Below are 20,155 nucleotides of genomic sequence, written 5' to 3' on the forward strand. Positions count from 1 at the left end.
TAATTATGAGCTGCCATGTGTTTACTGGAAATTGAACCCAGGACCTTTGGAAGAACAACCAGTGCTTGTAATCTCTGAGCCATCTCTCCAGCCCTACTTATTGGTTTCTTGAGACAGGGTTTCTCTGTATAGGCTTGCTTCGAACTCACAGAGATCCAGTTCCCTCTTCCTCTTGAGTGCTGGGATTAAAAGTGTGAGCCATTTTTCCTGGCTTTTATGGCAATTCTTTTTTGTTGTTTGTTTTTTGAGGCAGGGTTTCTCTGTATAGCTCTGTCTATCCTGGAATTCAGCCTGTAGATCAGGCTGGGCTCAAAATCAGAGACCCTGCTTCTGCTCCATGAGTGCCGGGAGTAAAGGTGATGGCCAGCACCTGGCAGTATAGCAGATTCTTTAAGAGAGGTTTGAGAGTGGTGGAGAGATGGTTTGGCAGTGAAGAATTTATACTGCTCAACCAAAGGTCCCAGTTTAGGTTCCTAGCACCCACAATGGGTGGATCACCGCCACCTGTAACTGGACTAAAGACATGTGCCACCAACACCTGGAAAACACTCAAATTAAAAAAAAAAATTATAATCCAACAACAATGAAAGCCACACACAATTGATATAAATTTTAATTATAAGACAAGAGTATGAACAAAGCATTTAAAATGATCTCCACCTTTTAATAAAATCATATCCCTGTAAGAAACAGATCTGGTCTTAAGAAAACATTATTTTATGAGAGACTTATGTTGGGCAGTTTATTTTTTATGAGAGTTAAAACATGTTTACAAAAGAACCTGTTGATAAAACCAGTTCCTATCCTGAAGTAACTGTATAAACAACTTGACATCTGAAGCCGAACAGCTAGGAGCCACCTAATCTTTATTTCTCTTACACTGAAAAAACAAACAAACAGTGTGGAGATGGTGGCTGGGGCGTGGAAGCAGCAGAGAATAAAGACCCCACAGAGAGTGCCTGTAGGTGAAGGATGTAGCTTTAACTGAACCAGTGCCACTTTCATTAAGGGTTCCCTACTTTTAGATAGCAATGGCAGCACACCACAGCCAATCTAGATCAAGACGAGATTTAGCATCAGAAACTAATGTTAAATTAGTTAACATTATTATTATCCAATTAGTTACATCTTTTCCCCGAAACAACATGGACTTGAGACTCAATTCAGCAGAATCTAAGAACTTGTCTGTGTTCCAGTGGGCTAGGCCAGGAAACAAATGATACCCAGTGTAGGACTCTTCGAGCAAACACCTAGTGTAGTGGTTCTCAACCTGCGGGTCAAAAGCCTCACAGGGGTCACATATCAGAAAGCCTACGTATCAGGTACTTAATTACTATTACAATTTGCAACAGTAGCAAAATTATAGTTATGGAGTAGCAATGAAAATGATTTTATTTTGGGGTCACCACAACACGAGGAACTGTATTACAGGGCTGCAGCACTAGGAAGGTTGAGAGCCACTATGCTAATATGTCCTGACTGATTACCTAGCATCACTCTAAACTTTAAGCTTAGAATTCCACTACGTGAACCTGACTTACCTCAGCAGCAAAACTAGGGTTGGGGGTCACCAAGATCTGTATTAAAGGGTCGCAGCATTAGGAAGGTTGAGAGCCACTGTCTTACTAGTTTTCATTTTGCCTTGGCATCCTTAGTGCCAGGATTACAGATGTGCTCTACCCAGCCTTGAAAGTCTGGCTTTTTACCTCCAAAGCATCCCGGACCTCTCTTCTGATACCATTAGGCGCACACTTCCAAACTTCCATCCACTCCACTGCAGTAGCTTTACCTTCTTGCCCAGATTATTTGAGTAGCTTGCTTTTGTCCCCAGTGTTTACATTAACGTTCTAATCATAGCCAACATTTTGTTTTGAAGTTTTTTGGTTTGTTTTTGTTTTTGTTTTTTTTTGCGATAGGGTTTCTCTGTGTAGCCCTGGCTGGCCTGTAACTTACTCTGTAGACCAGGCTGGCCTGGAACTCAAGAGATTCGCCTGCCTGTGCCTCCCAATGCTGGGATTAAAGACATGCACCACCCTGCTTGGCATGTTTTGAGGATTTTTATTATGTGTATCTGTGTATGGGTGAGAGGTGACCACAGAAGAAAGAGGTGTCGGATCCCATGAAGCTAAAATTATAGTTTTTATTTGTTTTGTTTTTTAGACAGGGTTTCTCGAGGTGTAGCCCTGGCCGTCCTGGAACTTACTTTGTAGACCAAGCTAGCCTTGATTCGAACTCACAGAGCCTCTGCCTCCCAAGGGCTAGGATATAAGGTGTGTGCCCCCACACCACAGTGGTTTGTAAGATGCCCAACCTGAGTGCTGGAAACCAAACTTGAGCAGCACTTGCTGTCATCTCTCTAGCATCACCATCCCTGCAAGAACGCGCGCGTGCGCGCGTGCATGCGTGCATGCATGTGTGTGTGACTGGGAATTTAATCCAGGTTCTTGCACATGCTACATGCTTGGTAAGTCCCCTGCCGCTGAGCTATGTGTAGCCCTGGTTGTCTTGGACTCCACTTACTCTGTAGTTTGAGTTTGAGGCTGGCCTTAAGACATGACCAGCAGCCTGGTCTACAAAGGGAGTCCAGGATAGTCAGGACTACAAGAGAAGCCCTGTCTCCCTGTCTCAAAAAAAAAAAAAAAAAAAAAAAGAAAGAAAGAGAAAAAGGAAAGGAAAGGAAACAGGAAGAAGAGTGTGGGAGAGTCAGGGCAGGAAAGGGGTATAGCTCATTGTGAGAGAGAGAAAGTTGATCCCAGCACTAAAAGAAAGGTGGTGGACAGGGGTCTGTATCTCCATTCCTGTGGCCAAAGGATCCAGCAATAGACTGGGGTATACTTTTCTGTTCTCTTTTGTTTCTGTAAAAGGTAGAGATTTTTTCCATGTGTATGAGTGCTTTGCCTGAATGGATGTCTGTGTACTGTGTGTGTGTGCCTGGTGCCTGCAGAACTTAGAAGAGGGTGTCAGATCCTGGGACTAGAGCTACACCTAAGTGCTGGGAACTGAACCTGGGTCCTTTGGAAGAACAGCCAGTGCTTTTAACCACTGAACCATCTCTCTGAGGTAGAAATTAAAAAAGGAAATCAAAAGTCTGGGATGTAGCTCAGTGAATACTTGTCTAGCATACATCTCAAAATCAGGAATCCTATGTTCAATCCCCAGCACTGGACATACATGTATGTACATACATGCCCTGTTCCCACCCTATACAAGGCCTTCAGGCATTGGTAGTTCCTATTCCTGTCACCTAACCGCTTTCCCTAATCCACCCACTAGGCTATGAGAAAGCTCAGGCAGCCCCTGTTGAAAGACCAGAGGTTCCTCAGCCTGAGCTCCCTGCTCCCAGCACCAATCTACCAGTTATCAACGAGCACTCACTGTTTCTTTTCCTATTGTTTCTCATTTCTTTTCCTATTGTTTCTCATTTATTATTTGAGGCAGGGTCTCTTCAGCTCAGGCTGGTTTCAAACTCAAGAACTTTCTGTTTTAGCATCCAAAGTACTGAATTTACAAATATCACCATGACTGGCTGAAAACTGATTTTTTTTTTTTTTTTTTTTTTTTTTTTTTTGGTTGGTTGGTTGGTTGGTTGGTTTGGAATTTTTGTTTTAGGAGAGAGGATCTATGTGGCCTTGACTGCCAAGAACTTGATATGTAGACTAGGCGTCTCACAGAGATCTCCTGAAATCAAAGGTGTGCGCCACCACTGTCCAGATAAACCCAGCTTTCTATAAGTCGCCTCTGTCATAGAGTCTCATCAGGTCAATAAAAAAGTAACTACTTACACTGACTGTATATTCAATGTGACCAGCTTGCTTCAAGCCCCTGCTTGCCCTGCCTTCCTGCTGTGATGGACTGTCCCTCCAAAATGTGAGTCAAAATAAATCCCACCTTCCTCCAGATGCTTCTGTTAGAACCACTTTGTCACAGCATCAAGTGGCTAATGGAGGCATCCTCTCCCAGGTAGGAGCTCAACTCCACAGTGTCACATCACACTGAGTCTCACTGAGCCCAGGCTGACCAGAAGCCCAGAATGCCTACTGACATAGATGTCTGACCAGGGTGACCAGCCTTCACGCCCACACTGGATCCACGGCTCTCTCCTTGCAACCTTGCCCCATCCCCAGAGACTGGTTACTAGATCCTCCTGCCCTTCTGGGTGTTGTCCCAGAGGAAGCCTGTTAGACTGCTGGGGGTGAACGTTGAGTGCCAAAGACATGAAGTAACATCACGAAACCTCTGGGGGATGGAACAGAGCACGGTTCATGGAGGAATACTGAGCATCACTTCCCTGAGGGACGCTGGAGTTTTGTCTGAGGTAACTCAGGTGAACGCTCTAATTTACTAGACAAAGTTCTGTACAAGCTGTGTCGAGGCCACAAATGTGAGGGCACCTTAGGTACATGCCATCCATTGCAGTAACCACTGGCAATATGTGGCTATTGGAATTGCGGGCTGAGGATGTAGCTCAGAAGTAGAGTGCATTCTTGAAATGGAAATTATAACTAAAGTTGGTTAAAAAAAAAAAAAAAGTGGGGGCTGGAGAGATGGCTCAGTGGTTAAGGGCACTGATTGCTCTTCCAGAGGACCCTGTTTCAAATCCCAGCACCCACATGGCAGCTCACAACTGTAACTTCAAGATCTGACACTCTCACATAGACATACATGCAGGCCAAACACCAATGCACATAAAGGTAATTTAAAAAAAACAAAACAAAAACTTCAAAACTCCTTAGGCAAGGGGATGAAGAGATGGCTCAGTTGTTATAAGCATGCATTGCTTTTCCAGAAGATCAGAGTTCAATTCCCAGCACCAGTATCAGATGGTTCACAACCACCTGTAACTCTAGCTCCAAGGGATCCAACTCCCCTGGCCTCCATGGGCACTTGCGTACACATGCACACACATGCTTGAGTACACACATAACACACACTTTTTTAAAAAAAATCCTTAGGCACAGAGCTGGAGACATGGCTCAGAATTTAAAAGTACCTGCTCTTGCTGAAGGCCCAGGGTCGGTTCCCAGCACCCACAAAGTGGCTCACAGACATCCGTACCTTGATTCCAGGGAATCAGAGGCCCCGCTTCTGACCCACACAGACACTAGGCAGATACTGTGCACACACACTGCAGGCAAAAACATTCATACACATGCAAATAAATCTAAGAAAAAAAATTTTTTTTAAATCCGAGGGCACATGGGTCATGTTTTGAGAACCAGGTATGCCTAGTGTTCCTACAGGACAGACAGACTGCAGACTACATCCACTATGTTTGGGATGTTCTACTGCAGGTTTCTCTAGTCCACTGCCCCACGGCCATGACACCCCTTTGGCTTTTTGTTTTGTTTTTTTTGAGACAGGGTCTCACTGTGTAGCTGTGGCTGTCCTGGAACTCACAGAGAGCTGGGATTAAAGGCATCTGCCACCATGTCTGGTTTATAAGGTTTTGCTTTTTGTTGTTTTGGAGACACAGTCTCTTGAGTCCAAGCTAGCCTTGAACTTGCTATGTATGCAAAAATGACTGAATTTCTTCTACTTCCAAAGTGTGTTCTTTTGATTGAGCTTCTGTGTTTTTGTGGGTTTTGAGGCAGGGCTTTCATGTAGGTCTGGATTGAACCCACAATCCTCCAGCCTCCCGAGGGCTGAAGTTACCAGCCTGAGCCACCACACCTAGTCTTCTGTTGCTACACTATTGGGGATGAAATCCAACCCTTCTCTTACGACACAAGGGCTGTACCCATTGAACTACACGCCCCGGCTTCAAGAAGCTTCAGAGGAAGTCTCCGCCCCCGGTTGCCAGGGTGCTCTGTGGCGTCGTATTCTCATTGGCCGACGACAGGCGAGGCACGCAGCCGGAGGCCATTTCCAACGAGCTGGCGGGGGCGAAAGATGGCGACGCCCCTTGGGTGGTCGCAGGTGGGCTCTGGTTCTGTGTGTCTTGCCTTCGATCAACTGCGGGACGTGATTGAATCTCAGGAGGAACTGATCCACCAGCTGAGGAATGTGGTATGGAGCCAGAGCTCGGGGAAAGGCCTCGCCGGATGCTTCACCGGCGGGGGCGGGGCCAGGCCCTCTTTGGATGTAGGGGGCGTGACTGGACTACCTTGGGGGCGGGGCGTCATCCCGCACGCTGGGCTCACGCTTTTTTGCCAGGGGCGGAACCAACAAGAGCTGGGGTGACTTCCTGAACTTTAGCCCAAACTGGGCTATGTTCCCCCACTCTGTCCGAGTGCTGAAAGGACTGATAGAACTTCAGTGTCTCCACTTTTAGGGGTGACCTCACTGACTCCCCAAGGCTGCTTGCACACAGAAGCCAGATCATTCCTTAAGCCTCACTCTCCAGTGACAGATGCAGTGCGAATGCCGACTTGGCCTTTCTCAGTGCTGACTTAAGGGCCTCCAAACCTTTCTGTGTCCATTTGTTTCCACCCTCAGCTAAGGGAAGCCAGCCACTGGCGTCACAGTTTATCTCGGTGCTGGCCAGCTTGGCGATCATGGTTTTTGTGTTTTCTATTTTGGTAACCATGCTGAGATGTGTCTCTATCTCAAAAAATAAAACTGGCTTCACATCTATTTTTTTACTCTATGGGTTTTAGACACTGTCTTCCCTTCTGGGCAGTTAGACTCTAAGAGAATTATAAGAGGCTATTCTGTGTATTTCAAGGGAATGTGTGCTGCTATGGGCACTGAATCACCTTCAATTCCCAGAGGCTCCGCAGATCTTTCTTTTGGCAGCTCACTTTGGCATGTGTATTCCCAACCACCTGGAACACTTTTTTCTCTACTCCTACTTAGCAGTTAGATCTTAGGACTAGTGTGTCTTTTTCTGAGAGGAATCCTGATCCTTACTAAAGCCGGGCCCCAGGGGTTCCTCTGTACCACAGTCCCTTGTGCCTTCACCCATGACATACAGTGTTAAGGCTGGCTTTGAGACATCTCCATGAGGGTGCTTGCTCCATGCAGGCAGCACCTAAAAGCTCGGCCTCAGGAAATCTGTGAGACTAAAGTCTCCTGCCCTACGGCCTGTCAAGTCCTGGGTGCCTTGGACATGGATCCATTATCCATCCTTTGTCCTGGTCATTAGGGGGTATCCCCCTCCCACCCCAGCCCCTTCCTGAGCCAGGCTCTGTTGCAGATGGTTCTCCAGGATGAAAATTTTGTCAGTAAAGAAGAGTTCCAGGAGATAGAGAAGAAGCTGGTGGTGAGTATTGGCCTCTGTGGATGCCTAACCACCTCCCACTTTCCCAAGATCCCTGTGGCTGGGCAGAGTCCTTGAGCGTTGGCCTTTCAGAACCTCTAGCCCTATAGGGAGGCAGAATCTTCCTTCACCCTGGCTTCCACATGCACCCCTGAGGAAGGGAGCTAGTTAAGGGATCCAGAGACCTTCGGAGGCTTGGGATAAAGAGCATAAGCACCTCCCCTGCAGGAAGAAAAAGCTGCTCATGCCAAAACCAAAGCCCTCCTGGCTAAGGAAGAAGAGAAGTTACAGTTTGCCCTTGGAGAGGTGGAGGTGTTGTCCAACCAGCTGGAGAAAGAGAAGCTGGCTTTTGAAAAAGCGTGAGTGAGCCTCCAGAAGGGGCTTGGAGGTTAGGGGCTCACCTGCCTTCTACCTGCCCACCCTTTCATTTTAATTTCCCTACCCAGGCTCTCCAGCGTCAAGAGCAGAGTTCTGCAGGAGTCTTGCAAGAAGGACCAGCTCATCACCAAGTGCAATGGTAGGCGGGAGTCCCGTGCTGTTAACATACACGGGTTCTTTCCCAACAGCCCAGTGTCATCAACAAAATCAGGGTTCTACCCCAACTTCTGCCCCCGGCTGAGGATACAGGCAAGTCCAGGCGGGTCACACCTTCGAAAGTGCCTTCAGGGACCAGGCAGGCCACGGAAGTGATGGAAGCCATCGATCGGTGTGCGATATTCTTCACAGCCATAAAGGAACGGGCTTGCTTCCATTTTTCTTGAAACATACAACCTTCTTACTCCACCTTTTGTTTTTTCCCATTTTTGATAAGTTTTAGAAATAGTGTACCCTGTTTATTACCTTGCTTCAAGAGGAGCCATAGAGCAAGCACAGTCCTACTGGGGAGCCGATCTTAGACCAGGATCAAGGAGTGAGGACTGGGGTAATGAGACTCGTGCCCCTCTCATGGGAAACAGAGCCTAGGATTGCCAGATCTTTAAGAAAAGAATCTAGAAGCCAGGTGCTGTGGTGCACTATGTTCTAATTCCAGCATTCAGGAGGTGGAGGCAGGAGGATTGGGAGTCTGAGGTCATCATGAGCAGTAAGACCTTGTGTCATAAACAAAAAAGGATTTAGAAGCTGACTTTAATGGAAACTTCTGAATTGTCAGTGTAGGCAACTAATTTGGGCAGTTTTAAAGTACTGTATTCACTGAGTAAAAGATGTCTGGGCCACTGGATTTCAGGTGCTTCTGTGGAGCGCCCTGAGCTGATGGCACATCTATGTTAAGCCCTAGCTTTCAGGAACACCTTCCATTTTCGGAAAATGCTACACTCTTGTTACTTAGCCTAAAAAAGTAGCTGTGAATTCCATGCACAACATCTGTTCATTCTCTGTATCAGAGCTTGAATAGACCAGAGACCAACCCAAGAAGGTTAAGATCCCTTTGGTGAGGCCCACCTGGGGGCCTTGGGCAGCCCTCACCCACCTTCTGTCACTCCAGGTGGGCACTCCTGAGAAATGCCAATAGGCTGCTCTCTTCATCAGGACAAGCAGGCTTGCAGGCATCATGTGTGTCTGAGCATGACCTCCTAAAGCCTAACCATAGTCACCGTGTCAAACCCACAGTATCCCTCCATCCCTGAGTCCTTTCCATCTCCCTTAGCACCTCCCCTACCCAGAGAACCTGGGGAGCTGGAGATACCTCCTGGTATAGCCAGAGATACCTTACCGAGGTCATTTTCTCCCGCCCATATCAGTCCAGGCCCTGAGGCTCTACATGTGTTACGGGGTCAGGGTCTGGCTACCTCCCCACATACTGTCCTGTTCCTTTTCCATGGGCCAGAAGCCCTCAACTAAGCCAATATGGTGATGTGAACCTTACCTTAGTATCTCTGCTGGGTCCTTTGCGATCTTTCTTTCTTTCTTTCTTTCTCTCTCTCTTTCTTTCTTTCTTTCTTGAGACAAGAGTTTCTCTGTGTAGCCCTGGTTCTAGAACTTGCTCTGTATACGAGTCTGGCCTTAAACTCAGAGATCCACCTACCTCTGCCTCGTGCTGGGATCAAAGGCATGTGCCACCAATGCTGAGCACATTTTTGTTTTGATATTTACATAGCTATTTTCTTTTTTTCCTTATTTGAGACAAGTTCTCTCTGTGTAGCTCTGGCTGTCCTGAAATTGTGTGTAGACCAGGCTGGCCTTGAACTCACAGAGGTTCCTCTGCCTCCAAATACTGGAGTCAACAGGTCTGTACTACCATGCCCCGCTAGTCACACAGATTTCTAGTTCTCTTTCCCAAAAGAGTTTTAGATGCAGCTAGTCCCGATTATCCAGATGACCTTGAGCGCCAGGCTCTGTGGCTCAGTCCCATCATGCACTGGGCTCCTTCCTTGTCTCTTCACTGAGGTTTCTTTGTTCTTTTCCACATTGTGGCCCAAGGACCAGGTTTCATCTCAACTGCTAAGTGGACCAACCTTTGGGCATGGCCAGAGCTTGTGTTGTAGTTGCCTGTCTTCCTTCTTCCTTGTATGTGTAACATGTCCGTCTGTCTGCAGATTCACTGTCCAGAGGTCAAAGTCAGGTGCCTTCCTCAATCTCTCCACATTATTTTAGATTTTATTTTGTGTGTATGAGTGTTTTGGCTGTACGTATGTATATATCTGCACTACATACATGACTGGTGCCCACGGATACCAAAAAAAAGGCATCAGATACCCGGGGACTGGAGTCACAGACCGTGGCGAGCTGCCACAGGAGTGATGGGACTTGAACCAGGGCCCTCTGCAAAAGCAGCCAGGGTTCCTAGCCACTGAGCCAACGCTTCAACTACCTGACATTTTTTATTATTCATTCATTTGTTTATTTATTTATTCGGGACAGGGTTTTTCTGTGTAGCCTTGGCTGTCCTGGACTCACTTTGTAGACCAGGCTGGCCTCAAACTCGGAGGTCCACCTGCTTCTGCCTCCTGAGTGCTGGAATTACAGGCATGCACCACCATGGCTGGCTGTTTTTTTTTTGTTGTTGTTGTTTAAAGCAGTGGTTTAATATTACAGTGGGTCTGTGTGCATCCCACAGTGCATGTGTGGAGCTGAAATGAAAATCTAGCCTTCACTTTCTCCATCCACTCTGGGTCCTGGAGATTGAACTCGAGTCATTGGGTTTCACCTGCTGAACCATCTCACACCCACTGCCTGATTTCTTGTGACCAGGTCTCACACGGAACCTGAAGCTTGCCAGTTTTGGCTAGACTGACTGGCCAGCAAGCCCCAGGGACCTGCTGTCTGACTTCCCCAGCAGTTGCAAAGGCACACAGCTAGCTACACGTGGCTTTTTATGTGGGTGCTCCATGTCCAGATTTCAGTCCTCGTGTTTGTTGGGCAAGTACTTTACCAACTGAATCACCTCCTCAGCTCCCATCCCATTTAAATTGTATGTGTTCATCTGTGGAGCGGTGTGCGTGTGTGGATATGGGAGGTGCAAGATAACTCTGTCATCCTGAGAGATGGTACCTACTTCTCTTAAGACTGGCTCCCTCCCTGGCCTGAAGCTACTCTGGCTGGCCAAGCAAGCCCCAGAGCCTCCTGCCTCTCAACACTAGGATTATAAGTACATGCCACCACATCCAGCACGTTCACGTGGGTCCTGGGGACCCCGCTCAGATCCTCATGTTTGTAAGGCCAGTGTCTCACCGTCCAAGGCCCTCTCTAATTCTCACCCTATCCCTCAATTTCTTTTATATGCCTGAACCTCAACGATTTTAGTTTTCTTGGTTTGTATGTGTGGGTATGTTACCTGGTATGCACAGTGACAGAAGGTTAACTATCATGTGGGTGCTGGGAATGGAACCCAGGTCCTCTAGAAGAGCAGTCTGCGCTCTTAACTGCCGAGTTCATGCTCCAGCCTCTTGTCCCCTTTTGGAGATGAGTGTGTGTGTGCACCCCAGGCTAGCCTCAGACTTGCTTTGGAATGGCTTTGAACTGATCCTCCTGCCCTCACCTCCCTACTGCTGGGATTCCTGTCATGCACTACCACACCTAACATTGCCCTTTTTTTCTCCCCTATTTTTCTCTTGAACGGAGCGGTGCTGGGAACCAAGGCAGGCTGAGCGTAGGCATTACCAGCGGGCTTTGCTCCCAGTCCAGTAGCCTTGTGGTCTGGGATTTATTTATTTATTTTTTTCTTCTTCCTGCGTGATCAGAAATTTCTGGTGCTCCATGAAGGACAGTTATATAAATGAATGCTCTCAGATTCTTATTAGCCACCTTGGATTTTGACCCAAGACACAAAAATCTTTTTATCTAATGTATGCTTCATTAGGAGGAAAGCTTTTCCATCACTGTCAGACAGGAATAGGGACGATTTACATACGAGGACACAGGCCCAAAGGAAACCGCTCCCTAGGCCAGCACACTCACCCTGCCTGTCAGCATGAGCCTGCCTGTGGCGTGGCCTCCCCTTTCCCTGAGCATCACCTCCTGTCTGCCCTTTTCCTTTTCTCTTTTCAAACTTGAGCCCCACAGACACGTGTTCTAGTAACGCACCACAACACTAGTGCTCAGCTGCCGAGTCTTTATTTTTATCTCCTCATTCATTCATTCTGTTAAGACAGGGTCCCAGGTAGCCCCGGTTGGCCTCAAGCTTGGTAGGATGACCTTGGGCCTCAGACTTACCATTGTCTTCAAAGTGTTGGGATTAGTAGTGTGAGCTTGCCACCCTTGGTTTAGTTTCTGAGTTTTGTTTTTTTGGGTTTTTTTAGATTTATTTTATGTGTATGTGTGTTTTACCTATACATATATGTACACCGTATATGTACCTAGTACCTGTGGAGGTCGGAAGAGGATGCCAGGAACTAGATGTTTAGGAACCACCTTGTGGGTGCTGGGAACCAATTCAGGGTCCTCTGCAAGAGCGGTCAGTGCTCTTAACTGAGCCATCAGTCCAGCCTCTAATTTCTGACTACTAACTCCTTTTTGAGGGAAGTTCAGCACACATCTGAAAGCGCCAAGGACCTCATCTCCCACCAGAGGCCCTATATAGCCCAGGGTTGAGCATCTAGTCTGCCTTTGCTAGGTCTGGTTGAACTGGGATGGCCAAAGTCTCAGGGAACATCATGTTCACTCAGCTCATAGAACACAGATTTGTAGTGTTTTAAGTCTTGGGGATGACAGTGAAGAAGACAACTAGGACTTTATGCCCTAGTTGCAAAGGCAAAACAGTGATGTGTGAGACACTGAAGACATGGGCACACGGGGAAAGGGGCAGGAAATGGGATTAGGAATTTCTAGACCAAGGTTCTAGCCAAGGAGGTGTAAAAATCTGAGGCCAGGGCTCTGGCAGGGTCCTCTGCTTCACTCCAAGGACTTTGCCAATCCTCACCTGGGTGAGGGATGAAGCCACTGACATAATCATTGTCCCCAAGACCCCATAAATTTGCTGATATGACAGGCTCACATCAATACCCATAATCCTAGCTATTCAGGAAGCTGAAGCAGGACCAAAAGTTTGAGGCCTACCAGGATAAGAGTGAGTTTAAGGCTAGCCTGGTCAACTTAATGAGACAGCATCAGAGTCAAGTAGAAAGCAGATGTGTGTGGTGGTGCACTTGGAAGGCTGAGGCAGGTGGATTGCTTGCATTTGAGGCTAGCCTGGTCTACATGGCAAGTTCCAGAATAGCCAGAGCGACATCTTTTATTTTTTTATTTTTGTCTCAAAAGAGAGAATTGGGACTATGGTGTGAGGCCTTGGGTTCAGTCAATACAGAAAAACAAACTCATTCATGCTAAGGAGATGGCAGTTGTTGAAGGAGAACCCCTGGGCAGGGAGAATGAAGTTCTGAAAAGCCCCACAAGGGAAGACCTCAGTTGAGGAGGGCCTGAGAGATGGGAACCACTCCTTCCCCTGCCTCTCTCCCCCACAGAAATTGAATCTCACATTATAAAGCAAGAAGATATACTTAATGGCAAAGAGAATGAGATTAAGGAGTTGCAGCAAGTTATCAGCCATCAGAAACAGATTTTCAGGTGAGGGTCCTGGGGCCAGGCTGGGGGTTGTTGATGGAAGTGGGGAGCCTGACTTCTGGCCCCTACCCAGGGCTGTCAAGCCTACGACCGGCCGGCTCCGTTGCAGGAATCACATGTCTGACTTCCGGATCCAGAAGCAGCAGGAAAGCTACATGGCCCATGTGCTGGACCAGAAGCATAAGAAAGCCTCGGGAACACGTCGGGGCCGTAGCCGTCAGTGTCCCAGGGAAAAATAAAATGCTTACTTTCCTGTTCTTTAGCTGTAATGCCCACCTTCTACCTTCTCTGTTCTGGGGAGATCAGCTGTTCCATCCCTGTGGGTCCATTCACCGAGGGAGCTCGCTCTGTCTGCCTCCTACAGCAAATCAAGGCACCAAAGGGGGAATGGGGGACATGGCTAGGGTCATCCACCACTGGGCTGCCTCTTCTGAGCTTAGGAGCCCTACTCAAGTCTCCAGTGTCTGCTGCTGCCCTTGTTTGGGCTGGGTAGAGCCAATGGGAGTGAATGGGAAACTGGATGTTTGTGGTCTAATAGGGACTGCAGCTTGGTTTTGCTGGTTAGTCCTTCACAGCCCCAGTTAGCCTAATCATACCCTACCTGGACTCCAATAAATGTGATTTTCAGGGGTTGGCGTTAGGGTTAGGACAGAAAGGAGTGTATGTGTGAGTGTTAGCCCTGGCCAGAGACTCCGAAGACTGGATTCCAGGACCACAATGAACCCAAGAAACCAGAAGCCATCAAGTACTAAGAATATGTTTACACTATCATACAAACTACATCTGCGCCTTCTTACGCTTCAGAACAAAAAAAACCACAAGGAGGGAACTGACAAAACTTTAAAGCCGAGGGACACAGGGAAAGGGCAGCCTGCTCAAGTTGCTCAGGCAGGTCTTGACAGGATGAAAGGCTAAATCTGTTCAGAAGCCATCACTGAGTGTGCCACTAGGCGATCTGTGCTGGGTCACTGTGAGGGCGAGCGCAAAGGAGGGGCCAGTGCGCTGGCATCAGGGCCAGCCGGGGCCTGAGTCACAGCCGGACCTTCAAGCCAGAAGCTAAGGGCAGGCCGTGTCCAGCTGCCATAGGACAATGACAGCTGCTGGTTGCTTCCCTACCAGGGAAGGAAGGAATGTTCTAGGGGACTGGAATAAGGGCCTTCTGCGCCTGGGACTTGAGAGGGAACCCTACAAGGTTTGGTTTGTCGCCCAGGTTTGTTCTGGGTGCTAAGCAGCTTGTGAAAGCTAGCTAGGGACCATCCTCACTCCAGCTCTTCCCAATGGGCCTAAGAGCGATGAGTCCACCAGCACCTTACCTGAGGTAGGAGAGCCCTCCAATTCTCCCCCTACCCCATTAGAGGTAATATGGGGACGCGAGAGGAGTGGAGGAAACCACGGAGGAGAGTGTCCTTGTGATGTTAAAGAACTGGGGCTGAGGATACGGAATTTCGAGATCACAAACCCTATCCCAGGTAAGCCCCTTGCAAAGCCAGTTTTCTCACCTGTGATAAGTGGCGTAGGGCCTAGCTGCTGGTTCATGTCTAAAACTAGGCCTGCCTTCCTCACACACGCCCTTCAGCCAAAGTCTGGAGGGCGCCCCCTCACTGCCCCGCGCCCCTTGAATTGCTCCTGTGCTGGAGAAAGTTGGGCATAGGGGCTTCACCCACCCCCCAAGCTCAGGTCCCTACCGCCAAGGCCGCCAGCCCAAGCGCGGACGCTGGCTCTTTAAGACCGTTTTGACCCCGCGGCGTCCAGGAGGGGCGGGGACAGCAGTGCCGGCGCCGCGAGGGAGCGAGCGAGCGAGGAGCGGAGGCACGGGGCAGGAGGCAGCGCTCGGTGTCCTGCCCGCCATGCTGACGGCGCTCGCCCCGCCAGCCCTTCCCGGGCTCTCAGGGCGGCTGGCTGGCCCGGCGCGGCGTCAGGACTCGTCCGGCTCGTCCGGCTCCTACCACACAGCCCCGGGCTCTCCGGAGCCCCCGGACGCCGGGCCGGACGCGGGAGGCCGGGGGACCTGGCTGTGGGTGGCCCCCGGGCGGGGGGCGGGCGCGCAGCCCGTGCTGTCCGTCAGCGCCCAGAATAGCCGCCGGCAGCAGCGCGGCGGCTCGGGTTTCCCGCGAGGCCCGCCGCCGCCCCGGCCCCAGCTGCGCGTGCTGCCGTCGGGGGAGATGGAAGTCGTCTTCGGCGCGGAGCTCCTGTGCGGCCGCTCGGCCGCGGAGGAGACGGAGCCGCCCGCCTTCCACGGACCCCCGTCGCCGCCGCGGACCCCCGACGGGGGCTCCCGCTGGGCCACCTACCTGGAGCTGCCGGCCCGCGGCCCGAGCTCGGCCGCCCCCGGCCGCTACGAGTGCGTGGAGGTGGCCCTGGAGGAGCGCCCCGCGCCTACCGGGCCGCGCACCGTGCCCAAGCGGCAGATCGAGCTGCGCGCGCGCCCCCGGAGCCCCTCGCCCGACGGCCGCGCCCCGCGCCCCCGCCTGCTCCTGCGCACCGGCTCCCTGGACGAGTCCCTGAGTCGCTTGCAGGCCGCCGCGGGCCTCGTCCAGACGGCGCTGGCCAAGAAACTGGCCGCCGGCCACGGCACTTCGGGGTCCACCGGCGCGCGGGAGCGCACGGAGCCTCCGGGACCCGCGCACGGCGCTCGCGCGGCCCCGGACGACGTCAGGTCTCGGCCGCCCCGCGCGCTCGACAGAGCCCCGCGGCCTTGGCCGAGCCTCCGCGAGCGAGCGATCCGGCGGGACCGGCCGGCGCCCGGGACGGAGCCTCTGGGTCCGGTCAGCTCCAGCATCTTCCTGCAGTCGGAGGAGAGGATGCAGCCGGCTCCCAGACAGGAACCCAGGAGCCAGCTCTCCCGAGAGATTCCCGATCGGACCGTACCGCGGGCCCGGAGTCCCCCTTTCCCTCCCAGGGGCTCCCGGGCGGTTCCCGGTAAGGCGGTGAGGCCCAGGAGCCCGTCTCCCCCACAGCAGGCCCCGAACGGGGCCGTGCGGGGTCCTCGCTGCCCGTCCCCGCGGAGCCTCCCTCAACCTCACAGGACTGTTTGGAGAGCGAGCAGCCCGTCCTTCCCCGGGGCGTCCTCCGCGTGGGAGAACCGGAGCGCCGCCTTCGAGGACGAGGGCCTCGGGAGGAGCCCTTCCCCTCCGCCTCCTCCCCACCGGACGCGGGGCGTCGCCGGAGTTGAGAACCCGGGTCCCGAAGCCCCGCCGGGGCGGGACTCACACCACCCTGTGCCGCCCCGAGACGCGTGGGGGCCTACCGTGCAGGGCCCGTCGGCGGCGCCGCGTCAGGGAGCTCCGAACGGCCTGCCCGACGAGCCGGAGTCACCTACGCCGCCGGCGCCCGGGACCCGGGAGCTCACGGGGGCGCGGGGCCCGCTCGCCCCGGAAGTCGCTCCGGAGGTGGCTACGCCGGGCCCGCCCCCGAGGCGTCCCGCCGGCGCCCTGGACGGCGGCGCGGGCCCGGAGGCCTCGGGCTCGGGGGAGGCGGCTCCCGGCCGTCCGCGCCCGACCATCCCGCGGCCGCGAGACCTGCGCAAGATGGTGAAGACCACCTACGCGCCCAGCTTCGCGGCGGGACCCCCGGGCGCCGGGCTCCCCGCGCCCGACGCCGGCGGGGAGGAGGGCGAGGCCTCCGAAGCGCACGCCCCCCCAGCGCCGGAGCCGCCCTCCCCGGCTCACTACACGTCTGTCTTCCTCAAGGACATCCTGCCAGTGGTCCCTCACCCCTACGAGGCCCCGGAGCCTCCGCCCCCGGCAACCCCGAAGGATGCCCCCCAGCCCAGCGGGGCCCCGAGGCGGAGGGCGGAGAACAGCACCGCGAAGCCCTTCGCGCGCAGCGAGATCCGCTTGCCCGGCGCTCTGGCCTTGGGCCGGCGGCGGGAGAAGACCCCGGCCGTCCCGGGACGCGGTCCTGGGGGAGAAAACCCGGATGCTGAGGCCCAGCGCCTGGTCCGAGACCCGGAGGGTCGAACCAGCCCCCTAGGAGGCGCTTGCTCCTCAACCCAGCGTTCCTGTTTAGCACCCGGAGGGACCCCGCCGCCCCTCTCAGGCTCCCCGCAGGCCTGTCCAGCCTCGAGCCTGGGGGCAGCACCCGAGTTGGAGACACCGCTTGCGGCCCCTGCAACTGCGGTCCAGGCACCCCTCCCTCCGGATGCTCAGGCGACGGCGCCCCGGACGGCTGCTCCCCTCCCGAGAGCGGCCTCTGCCCCTCCCACCGACCGGCTCCTCCCTCCAGCAGCCTCCCTGGGGATGCGGAGGCCTCCGGGAGCCACGCCCGCGGGGAGGGTCCTCGTAGACCCCGAGAGCGGTCGCTACTACGTCGTGGAGGCGCCGAGGCAGCCGAGGCTGCGGCTGCTCTTCGACCCCGAGAGCGGGCAGTACGTAGAGGTGCTGCTGCCACCCACGCCCTCGCCTTCCCGGCCGCCACGCCAGGCCTACGCCCCGCTGGCCCTAGGGCCCGGCCTCTACCCGCCCACCTATGGGCCTATCCCGGGCTCCTCACTGTCGCCGCTGCCCCCCAACCTGCCGGCCCTCGGTAGACTCCAGCTACCCTGGGCCCCTGAAGCTGGGCCCCTGGAGGGAATGTACTACATGCCCTTGAGTGGGACCCCTAGTCCGGCTCCACCGATGCTTTTCTGTGCCCCGCCCTCCAGCTCTGGTCCCATCCAGGCCAGCAAGGGTTCCATGTTTCCTTTGTGAAGCATCAGTCTAGACCCCCATGGATTTGGGTTCCCTAGAAGGCTTTGGAAGTTCCTGTTCCCAGTCTCTTAACTTTTTCTCCCATCAACTCTTTGGCCAGTTCCAGCCTGTCGCCAGACCAGAAGGGAATGTATCTGCTCCCCGGGCTGATAGTGCCGGCGATCATCAAGCAAATGGCTGGCTGCCTCCCTCCCGCCCCCCAGCAAAAATGTGTATCCCCTTCCTAAAGTTTCCCAGGGTGTGTATATGTGTGTGTAGGCAAGCTAGCATGTCAAAGTGAGAAGGCAGCTAAGAAGTGGGGTTTCCCGGAAGAGCAGGTGTGGAAGCAGCACGGCCCAGGGCCTGCAGTGAGCCGTTTGTATCTCACTAACACTGGGCGGCCATCAAGTCGGGATTAGAGCTTTGTCCTAGGAGGCTGTGGGAGAAAGGGGTGTGGCCCAGGCCAGCTTGGGGCTAAGCATGGGAGCTCTGAGGATGGTCGGTGGAGGTGAAGCATGGGTGTTGTGTAAGGAGATGTGGAGGATTAGCCTGGAACTGGAGGTGAGAGAACTGGGTGAGATGGGCCAGGATTGCCGCGGTCCCTGCAGAAAACAGGACAAGCATCTCCTTGGCAGAAGGGCCTGCAGAAGGGTCTAGGGAATGAGGAAGGGGAGTCAAATTATTCTTCTTCGGGCTGTCTGTCGCTAGGGGTGACCAGGGACAAGTGCTGAATTAAAGCATGTCAGGTGATCAGTAATCGTTTATCTTAGCTGGCCATTGCTGGATGGCAGGGCAGGGGGAACAAGAATCTAGAAAAACAAGTTACCTTGGTTTTGGAAATTGTAGTTGTTTAACCAAAATGGAGGAGCTTTTAAGATGGCTGTGATAGCTGCGTGGTGGTGGCACACACCTTCAATCTCAGCATTTGAGAGGCAGAGGCAGGGGGATCTCCATGAGTTCCAGGCCAGCCTGGTCTGCAGATCGAGTTCCAGGACAGTCAGGGCTATTTTACAGAGAAACCTTGTGTCCAAACAAACAGACAAAATGGTGTGACCACAGCTAACATTTCACAACAGGGAGCCTAGCTCCTCCTTCAAGCCCCAGTGTGTGTCTAATGTAGACCCTCGGGGCTGAGCTCGCTCACCTTGTCCACCCAGGCAGCCGGTAGGCTCAATCACCAGGATGACAAGAGGAAGGAAAGTTAGGCTGTTATCACGGGGGGGGGGGGGGGTGCTGCTGGTGGCGGGAGGGCAGGTTAGAGCCAGCAAGAGAAAGGGTGTCCCTATATGGAGTAGACCAAGGGGCCCTAACGCTGTAGCTGGTTCCAGCATCCACACTGGGACCGGCCCTTCCAGCTGCTCACAGCACAGCAAAGACCCCAAGCCTGCGCTCCAGCTGTCCTGAGGGCCTGAGGACAGTTTCTGTGAAGTGGGAGGCGATCTCTGTAGTTTTGAGCCTAAAATGGCTGGGCCTTGTTGGAAGGGTGTTTGAAGAAAGGCCAGTTCCCACTAGAAGCAGTGTCAGGATTGGCTTTGACAGCTTTCTGTTCCGAGCCTATGCAGCAGCCAAGATCCCATGGAGTCTATCGGCCTCGTCCTAGACTGGAAATTGGCTAAAATACCGAGTCAGAACAACCTCAGCATCTCTACCAGAGACATTGGTCCCAATGGCATCGAGGGGCCAGGGACCGGGGTCAACCCTACAGAGCCTCATCTCGTCCTGCTGTGCAATAAATATCTGACCATGGAAAGCCATGGCCTCTGAAAGAACAACTGCTGTGTGGTCCTAATTTCCCGATGCCACCCTTTTAAAACAAAACAAAAACCCACTTTTACCTGGCATGGTTGTACACACACTTTTAATCCCAGCACTTGTAAGGCAGAGGCAGGTGGATCTCTTTGAGCTCAAGGACAGCCTGTGTCAATAGAGTGAGTTCCAGGACAGCAAAGGCTACACAGAGAAATCCTGTCTCAATAAATAAATTCATAAATAAATAACACTTAAAATATTGATTTTTATTTTCTGAGTGTTTGCATGTATGTTTGTACACCATGTGAATGCCTGAGGCCCATGAAGGCCAGAAGAAGGCACTGACTATGCTGAAATTGGAGTTACAGATGGTTCCAAACTACTATTTCAATGATGGGAACTGAACCCAGGTCCTTAGCAAAAGAAGCAATTGGTTTTTGTTGTTGTTGTTTGGGTTTTTTGAGACAGGGATTCTCTGTGTAGCCTTAGCTGTCCTGGAACTCACTTTATAGAGCAGCCTGGTTTTGAACTCAACAGCAAGTTG

The 20,155-nt window shown here is 52.5% G+C and overlaps 2 protein-coding genes across 3 annotated transcripts; both read left to right on the plus strand.

Moving 5' to 3' along the window:
* Positions 1 to 5,827: 5,827 nt before the first annotated feature.
* Spata24 (spermatogenesis associated 24) lies at positions 5,828 to 13,462 on the plus strand. Of its 2 annotated transcripts, none has more exons than XM_055625596.1 (6): positions 5,828 to 6,006; positions 7,136 to 7,201; positions 7,427 to 7,557; positions 7,645 to 7,715; positions 13,096 to 13,198; positions 13,269 to 13,462. In XM_055625596.1, the coding sequence occupies exons 1-6, from the start codon at positions 5,890 to 5,892 to the stop codon at positions 13,432 to 13,434; spliced, it is 654 nt and encodes a 217-aa protein (XP_055481571.1). In that variant the 5' UTR covers positions 5,828 to 5,889; the 3' UTR covers positions 13,435 to 13,462. The 2 variants fall into 2 exon arrangements, with proteins under 2 accessions (XP_055481571.1, XP_055481572.1); XM_055625597.1 differs by having other exon boundaries at positions 5,829 to 6,006; positions 13,305 to 13,462.
* Positions 13,463 to 14,659: 1,197 nt separating this feature from the next.
* On the plus strand, positions 14,660 to 19,872 carry Prob1 (proline rich basic protein 1). The gene has a single exon (XM_055625598.1). The coding sequence runs from the start codon at positions 15,043 to 15,045 to the stop codon at positions 17,881 to 17,883; it is 2,841 nt and encodes a 946-aa protein (XP_055481573.1). The 5' UTR covers positions 14,660 to 15,042; the 3' UTR covers positions 17,884 to 19,872.
* Positions 19,873 to 20,155: the final 283 nt, after the last annotated feature.

This window comes from Psammomys obesus, unplaced genomic scaffold (genome assembly GCF_907164565.1).
Source record: "Psammomys obesus unplaced genomic scaffold, mPsaObe1.curated_primary_1811, whole genome shotgun sequence".
In the NCBI taxonomy this organism is placed as follows: domain Eukaryota; kingdom Metazoa; phylum Chordata; class Mammalia; order Rodentia; family Muridae; genus Psammomys; species Psammomys obesus.

Excerpts from the sequence above, each read along its gene's own strand:
- Spata24 (XM_055625596.1), top strand. The coding sequence starts at position 5,890 with ATGGCGACGCCCCTTGGGTGGTCGCAGGTGGGCTCTGGTTCTGTGTGT. Across the intron at positions 7,202-7,426 it reads AGATAGAGAAGAAGCTGGTG|GAAGAAAAAGCTGCTCATGC; the intron begins GTGAGTATTGGC and ends CCTCCCCTGCAG. Across the intron at positions 7,716-13,095 it reads GCTCATCACCAAGTGCAATG|AAATTGAATCTCACATTATA; the intron begins GTAGGCGGGAGT and ends TCTCCCCCACAG.
- Prob1 (XM_055625598.1), top strand. The coding sequence starts at position 15,043 with ATGCTGACGGCGCTCGCCCCGCCAGCCCTTCCCGGGCTCTCAGGGCGG.